Source organism: Muscardinus avellanarius (genome assembly GCF_963383645.1).
Source record: "Muscardinus avellanarius genome assembly, chromosome: 10".
Classification (NCBI taxonomy): domain Eukaryota; kingdom Metazoa; phylum Chordata; class Mammalia; order Rodentia; family Gliridae; genus Muscardinus; species Muscardinus avellanarius.
The window spans coordinates 65,866,550-65,874,926 of NC_137796.1; the positions used below are offsets into that span (position 1 = coordinate 65,866,550).

General features: G+C 46.2%; 1 protein-coding gene across 1 annotated transcript in view; it reads left to right on the top strand.

Annotated features, from left to right (window-relative positions):
* NLRP2 (NLR family pyrin domain containing 2) overlaps positions 1-7,872 on the top strand; it is a gene marked incomplete at both ends in the record, with an annotated part of 28,834 nt that extends 20,962 nt beyond the window's left edge. Inside the window, 2 exons of the mRNA XM_080703737.1 lie at positions 5,076-5,246; positions 7,734-7,872. Of these exons, the coding sequence (XP_080559863.1) occupies positions 5,076-5,246; positions 7,734-7,872 (310 nt within the window). The remainder of the gene's footprint in view (positions 1-5,075; positions 5,247-7,733) is intronic.
* Positions 7,873-8,377: the final 505 nt, after the last annotated feature.

Sequence of the window (8,377 nt, forward strand, 5' to 3'; positions counted from 1 at the left end):
TGTTTCAAAATAAAAGGGGAAGCCAGGCATGGTGGCACACACTTACAATCCCAGCCCATAAGAGGCTGAGACAGGAGGATCACGGGTTCAAGAATAGCCTCGGCAAGTAGTGAGACTCTCATCAGCCTAGTGAGACCCTGTTTCAAAATAAAATTAAAATGGGTCTGAGCTGAGCGTGGTGGTGCACGCTTTTAATCCCAGCATTCGGGAGGCTGAGACTGAAGGATCACGGTTCATGGACAGCCTCAGCTACTTAGTGAAGTCCTTTGCAACTCAGTGAGACCCTGTTTCAAAATAAAGAATAAAAAATAGGGCTGGGGGGTGTCGCTCAGAGGTAGAATGCCCCTGGGTTCCATCCCCAGTACCATAAAAAATAAAATGGGTCTGGAGGGGTAGCTTGGAAGTAGAATGCCCCTGGGCTCAATCCCTAGTAACAGCCGGGCGGTGGCTCATGCTTGTAATCCCAGTACTTGGGAGCCTGAGACAGGAGGATCACAGGTTCAAAGCCAGCCTCAGCTACTGAGTGAGGCTCTCACCAACTTAGCGAGACCCTGTTTCCAAATAAAATATAAAATAGGTTGGGGGTGTAGCCGGGAGGTAGAAGGCCCCTGGGTTGCATCCCCAGTACCACAAAAAAATCCCTAGTAACACACACACACACACACACACACACACACACACACACACACGGGCTAGGGGCAAAATGTAGCTTGGTTGTAGAATGTCCCTCCATTCAATTCCCAATTCCCAGTACCACAAGAATAAACTTGCTGTCATCTATTTTTCAAGTTTATGGCACATGGTCCTTGACTGTAGTCACCATGCTGTCTAAAAGGTCTCATTCCTGTTCCTCTCATCTAGCTGGAATCCTGGATCCTTTGACCAAAATCTCCGGTTCCTTCACTACCCCTGGCCTCTCGTAACCACCTTGAACTCTGTTTCTATGAGCTTGTTTCCCATCCTGCATGTCTCTGGAATTATATAGTATTTGGTTTTCTGTGCCTGGCTTATTCACATAACAACCTCCAGGTTCACACATGTTGTTGCAAAGGATGGAATTTTTCTTTTTTTTCTTTTCTTTTTTTTTTTTTTGTGTGTGTGTGTTACTGGGGATGGGACCCAGGGGCATTCTACCTCCGAGCTACACCCCTGGCCCTATTTTTGTTCTTTATTTTGAAACAGGGTCTCACTGAGTTGCAGAGGGCCTCACTAAGTAGCTGAGGCTGGCTGAGAACCCAGATCCTCCTGTCTCAGCCTCCCGAATGCTGGGATTACAAGCGTGCGCCACCACGCCCGGCTGATTTCTTTCCTTGCTAAGGCTGAACACTTTTCCATTGTATGCAGACACCATGTGGTCCATACCTCTGTTGATGGGCACTCAGGCCACCTCCTTTGGCCTCTTGTTTATAGTTCTGTAACCGGGCATCTGTAATTTTAAGAATCTGAGTGATCCGCTCCTCAGAACTGGGAGCCTCTGGTCGCTGAGGCTCGCGGCACCTAACTACTCTCGGGCCAGCAGCGGTGTCAACAGCGTGAGAGCGCGTGCTGACTCACAGGCACTCCAGGTGGAGGGCGGGACGGCTGCCCTTATCCAGGCACCTGTAACTTCCTGGCAGCAGCATCTTGGTCAGACGTCCTAGGACATGGGATTAGGTGTCCCCATCGCAAAAGGTGGCTGTGATCATGAAAACCGTGCTGCTCAGATAGTGCCAGGGTGTATGCAAAGTGTTTGATACCATGTTTAGCCTGTTCTCCATCCTGGAGTGAGCTTAAATCCCTGACCTAGACAGCCTTAGTCCGTGTGTGTGTGTGTGTGTGTGTGTGTGTGTGTGTGTGTGTGTGTAGTGTGAGCATGGGCATGCTTGCCCCTTGAACATTTGTGCAATCCTTGATCTTTTTTTTTTTTTTTGGTACTATTGTTTGAACGTAGAGGCATTCTACTCCCAAGCTATGCCCTCAACCTGATTTTATTTATTTGGAAACAGGATATCACTATGTTTCTGAGAGCCTTGCTACAGTGCTGGAGCTAACTTTGAACCTATGATCCCTCCTGCCTCAGTTCCCCAAGTATTAAGATTGCAAGCATGCACTACCATGCCCGGCTCCCTTGTTGGTATTCTGCCCATCTGACAGCTCCAAGTGGAAGAAAGCTTCCTCCTCTCCACCGTGTTCATCCAGCCCACACCTCCCTAAAATTCTGATGGGAAAAATCGAGATGCTTGTCCAAAACATAATTGACCTTTTCCTCATCTTAAAGTATAATGGGAGCTTCATCTTCAAAGAGTATTTATTTAGAGCAAGCTCCTTTGTGGGTCACTCTGGTTTGTTTTGTTGGGTTTTTTCTTTTTTTTTGGGGGGGGGGGGGACTTGGGAATTTTTTGTTTGCTTTTTGATACTGGGAATGGAACTCGGGAACATTCTACCTCCGAGCTCTACCTCCAGCCCTATTTTATTTTTTATTTTGAAACAAGCTCTAAGTTCCTGAGGACCTTGCTTAGTTACCTAAGCTGGCCTCAAACCTGCAATCCTCTTGTCTCAGCATCCCAAAAATGGGGATTATAGGTATATGCCACCACGCCTGGCTGTGGATAACTCTATTTTTTTTTTTCCTTTCAAGTCCAATCCACTTTGAAATCCTGTTGCCCTCTTCCAGGTCTCTATCCTCCCCAAGTTGGTAACAGACAGGTAATTGTGCAGCCTACAAACAGGTTTGTATTCCGCAAGCATCAGAATACTTTTTTTAACCAGTGATTAAAACCAGGCAACCTCCAAGCTATACCCCCAGGCCTTTTTTTTCTTCCCTCCAATATTGAGGATTGAATTTAGGGGCAAGCTATACCCCTATTTTATTTTATTTTTATTTATTTTTTGTATGTGTGTGGGTCTGGGGATGGAACTCACACACATACAAAGGTCAGGGGCATTCGACCTCCGAGCTGCACCCCCTGCCCTATTTTTTATTCTTTATTTTGAAACCGGGTCTCACTGAGTTGCAGAGGGCCTCACTAAGTAGCTGAGGCTGTCCGCGAACCGCGATCCTCCAGGTCTCAGCCTCCCGAATGCTGGGATCACAGGTGTGCGCCACCACGCCCGGCTCTACCCCTATTTTATTTTTGAAGCAGGGTCTCACTAGTTTGCGTCTCCCTACTTGCTGAAGCTGTCCTCGAACCTGTGATCCTCCCATCTGTACCTCCCAAGTACTGGGATTACGGATTACAGGTGTGTGCCACCACAATTAGCCTTATTCCGATTATTTTAGAGAGTGTATGTGTGTGTGTGTGTGTCTAGAGAATGAACCCAGGGGCATTCGAACTCCAAGCTCCACCCCCAGCTGGACTTCATTTTTATTTAGAAACAGGGTGCCACTGGGTTGCTGAGTCTCTCTACTTGCTACGGATGTCTTCAAACCTGCAAGTCTCCTGTCTCAGCCTCCCAAGTACTAGGATAACAAGCGCGCACAGCCACACCAGATCCTATTTCATTTTTATTTTGAAGTAAGATCTCCCTAAATTGCCCTGAGGCTGGCCTCAAACCTGTGGTCCTCCTGTCTTAGCCTCCCACGTACTAGGATCACAGGTGTGCACCACCACACCCGGCAGTAAAAGGATCTGAGATATATTTCACGTGAGCCCTCTGCTCAGAACCCTCAATGGTTGCACAGCTCAATCCAAGCAAGACCCTAAGTTTGCAGTGGCCTGGGGGCCTCTTCTCCTGCCCCTGTACTGATGTCCTGGCCCCTTCAGCCCTCACTGGCCTGCTCAGGCTGACTCTCTGGATATGCTTTGCATGACAGTCACATGTACCCTCAGGCTCTTGCACAAGCAGCCCCTCTGCCCGGAGCTCCTGCCCGGTCCTCTCTGGTTGTCCTAGCCCCTCAGATCGTCTTCCACCCTTGAGCTGAAATCCCAGCCTCTGCCTTGCAACCCTCTTGTGGACAGCATACCCCATAGTAATTTTTTTTTTCAGTACTGGGGCTAGAACCCAGGGGCATTCTACCTCCGAGCTATACCCCCAGCCCCCTATTTTTTGTTCTTTATTTTGAAACAGGGTCTCACTGAGTTGCAAAGGGCTTCATTAAGTAGCTGAGGCTGTCCAAAAACTGCGATCCTCTTATCTCAGCCTCCCAAATGCTGGGATTACAAGCATGTGCCACCACGCTCGGGTTTACCCTATAGTAATTTGTTCTATTTTCCATTGTTAGATGAGCTCTGAGAATATAGGTTTTTTTTGTTTTGTTTTGTTTTGTTTTCCGGTACTGGGGATGGAACCCAGAGGCATTTTACCTCCAACTGACACTCCCAGCCCTATTATTTAATCTTTTTTTATTTTTTTTCTCATGTGTGTGGTACTGGGGGTGGAACCCGGGGCTTTTCTACCTCCAGGCTTATACTCCCAGACCTACTTTTTTTCTTTATTTAGAAACAGGGTCTCACTAAGTTGCTGAGAGCCTCACTAAGTAGCTGAGGCTGGCTTTGAACCTGTGCAATCCTCCTGTCTCAGCCTCCCGAATGCTGGAATTACAAGCGTGCGCCACCACGCCTGGCAAGAACAGAGACGTTTGAGGCCCATGGTTGGATTCCCAACTCCCGAGAGTGCATCTGGCATGTACAGTGGTTGAGTTAATGAGTTGATTTTTTTTCTTTTTGGAACTGAGGATGGGACCCAGGGGCATTGTACTACAGAGCCGCACCCTCAGCCCTTTATATTTTAAGATACTTTTGTTAAGTTGCTGAGGCTGGCCTCATACCTGCAATCCTCCTGTCTCAGCCTCACAAGTACTGGGATTACAGGTATGGGTCACTGTTCCTAGCTAGTATTTTATAATTCTTATTAATATAAAGGGAAATACATAAAAGTCATTCTAAAAACAAGTGTTTGACATACTTGGAATTGAACCCAGGGGCATTCAACCTCCAGGCTACAACCTCCAGCCCTTTTTGTTTATTTTGAAACAGGGTCTCACTAAATTGCTGAGGCTGAGCCCTGCCATCCTCCTGTCTCAGCCTCCCAAGTACTGGGATTACAAACATGCACCATACCCAGCTAATGAGTTAATGTCTGTATTTCTCCCAAAGGCTGTGGGGATGCACCATCACCCCGCTCAGCTGTGGAGATCTCGCCTCAGCCCTTGGCAAGAACCAGAGCCTCATGGCTCTGGACCTGGGCCAGAATTCCTTGGGATTCGATGGCGTGAAGATGGTGTGTGAAGCCTTGAAACTTCCAACTAGCCCCCTACAGACGCTCAGGTGGGTCTTCTATGGGGAGGGGAGACAGGAATTGTAGGTCTGTCACTAGCAGATCAGAAAGGGGTCTGGGTATGTCAACACCTGCCTCCAAGCCAAATCCTTCAGGATGAGCCTGCCGTCTACCGAAGCCAGAAAGCCGTCATCCATTTACACATCGTCCGTGGGCATTCTACCTCTGAGCTACACCTTCAGCCCTATTCTTAGTTTTAATTTTATTTTTTTTAATTTTATTTATTTATTCATTTATTTATTTATTTATTTATTGGTGGTACTGGAGTTCCTCGAAACCCTTCTACCTCCGGGCTACACTCCCAGACCTATTTTATACCTTTTTTTTATTTTTGGAAACAGGGTCTCTTAAGCCAGCATGGCTGGCTTCGAACCTGCGCAATCCTCCTGTCTCCGCCTCCCAAACGCGGGGATTACAAGCGTGCATCACCACGCCCGGCTTAGTTTTTATTTTGAAACAAGATCTCATTAGGTTGCAGAGGACCTCACTAAGTAGGTAAGGCTGACTGCGAACCTGTGATCCTCCTGTCTCAGCCTCCCAAGTACTGGGATTACAAGCGTGTACCACCATGCCCAGCTAGGTTCTGGAAATTTTCACATGTGGCATAGACTATAGATAGCTTCAAATAATTACACCGAAGCAGCACAGGTTATATATTAACATGAATCTCCAACCTAAGATACCTTCTGAGTCAAAAGGGACATGTGGATGCTAGTCTTGTTTTCTCCCTACTCTGCCCTTTTCTTGGGAGTTTCCCCCTTCTTTAACCAGTGGCAGTGGGTTTTAATATCCAAAATGACAGCCCCAGAGCTGTTTCTTTGGACCAGTCAGATATTCTCTTCCTGGGCCCTTTAGTTTCAAGATGAGTAATTTGGCCGGGCGTGGTGGCGCACACCTGGAATCCCAGTACTTGGGAGGTTGAAACTGGGGTATCACAGGTCAAAGTCAGGCTTAGCAATTTAGTGAGGCCTTCAGTAACTTAGATCACCTAAAATAAAAAGTAAAAAAGAGCCAGGAGTGGTGGTGCACACTTGGAATACCCCTACTTGGGAGGCTGAGACAGGAGGATCACGGGTTTGAGAACAGCCTCAACAATTTAGTGAGGCCCTTCACAAGTTAGACCCTTTTTCCAAATAAAAAAGGCTGGGGTGTAGCTTGGAGGCAAAATGCCCCTGAGTTCCATCCCCAGTACTGAAAAAAACAATGAAGGCACTAACCAGACATGATGTCGCACGCTTGTAACCCCAGTAACTTGGGAGGCTGATCGAGGTTTGTGGACAACCTCAGCTACTTAGTGAGGCCTTCTGCAACTTAATGAGACCTTATTTCAAAATAATAAAAAATAGGGTTGGGGGTCTAGCTTGGAGGTATAATACTCCTGGGTTTGAACCCCAGTACTGCAAAAAAAAAAAGGTACTTATTTTTCTATTTATGTTGCACTAATGATTTCCTTTCCCCTTCAGCTCCCATTTTTGTTCCTATTTCTACATACATATGACTAAATATGATTTACCACAAAGTAGATCCTAGAAATGAGGCTGATGGCATCACAAATCAGATAAATGGGATGGTAGGTACCTAGTATCCTGTAGCCAAGGCGGTGTGGACAAAGATGCTCTGGCTGACTGGTTCAAGGTATGCATATCAACCAGGCATGGTTACACATGCTTGTAATCCTAGTACTTGGCTGAGAAAGGAAGATTGTGGGTTCAAGGCCAACCTCAACAACTTAGTGAAACCCTGTTTCAACATATCAAAAAAGCAGGGCATGGTGGCACCGGCTTGTAATCCCAATACTTGGTAGACTGAGTCAGGAGGATCACAGGTTCAAGGACAGCCTCAGCAAGTAGTGAGACTCATCAACCTAGCAAGACCTTGTTTCAAAATGAAAATATAAAATAGGTCTGGGAAAGTAGCTCAGAAGTAAAATGCCTCTGGGCTCAATCTCCAGTACCACACACAAAAAAAAATATTTAAAAAATTAACATAGTACTGGGGGTATAGCTCAGAGGTAGAATGTTTCTGGGTTCAATCCCCAGTACACCAAAAAAAGGAGGAAGGGTTTTTCAAGTCTGAATCCCTAAAAGATTAAGACCTTCAGATACTTGGGAATTTGAAATGAGTCTCTCTAGTTTTTTGTTTTGTTTTGTTTGCGGAACTGGGAATGGAACCCAGGGTCATTCTACCTCCTAGTGACACCCAGACCTATTTATTCTTATTTTTGTGTGTGTATGTGGTACTGGGGATAGAACTCGGGGGCATTCTATTTCCAAATTACACCCCCAGCCTGATTTTTTTTATTCTTTATATTGAAAAAGGGTCTTGTTGAGTTGCAAAGTAGCTGAGGCTGTCCACGAACAGCGATCCTCCCGTCTCAGCTTCCCAAATGCTGGGATTACAAGTGTGAGCCATCAAGCCCAGCAAAATGAATCTCTTTACAGCAACAATCATTCTTTTCTCTCCCCCATGTATTCTAGATTGAAAATAGATGAGTCTGATGCTAACATCCAGAAGCTGCTGCAAGAAATCAAAGAAAGCAACCCTCAGTTGACCATTGACAGCGACCACCATAACCTGAGGAAAAGGAGACCGTCTTTGCATGACTTCATTTTCTGAATTCCCAGAATCACTTGTCTTCCAAGTCTGTCTTTCAGGGTTTTGGCAGCCTGGCTGTGAGCCTTCTAGGTGGTCTAACCTGGCTCCTTGGAGGGATGTCATAACCTTCACTTGGCCCTAGTAATCACAGAACACACACGTACTTTACCCCTAGTATGTAGGAAACATCTGGATCACGGGTGTATTAGCATAAATAAAAGTGATAGCATTGATAAAGCTGTATTTATTAATGGGTTCTGGCAAAGGTTAAAGAGGCTGGACGTAGTGGCGCATGCCTCTTACCCCAGGGACTTGGGAAGCTGAGGCAGGAGGATTGCAAGTTTGAGACCAGCCTAGGCAGCTTAGTGAGACTGTCCCAAAATTTTAAAAATGAAAAGAGCTGGGTGATAGAGCACCCCTGGGCTCAATCCCTAGTACTGCCAAATTAAAAAAAATACCTTATTTCAGAACTTAGACCAGGAAAAAGAATGTCAGGGGTTTGATTGCATTGATTTCTGTTGCCAAA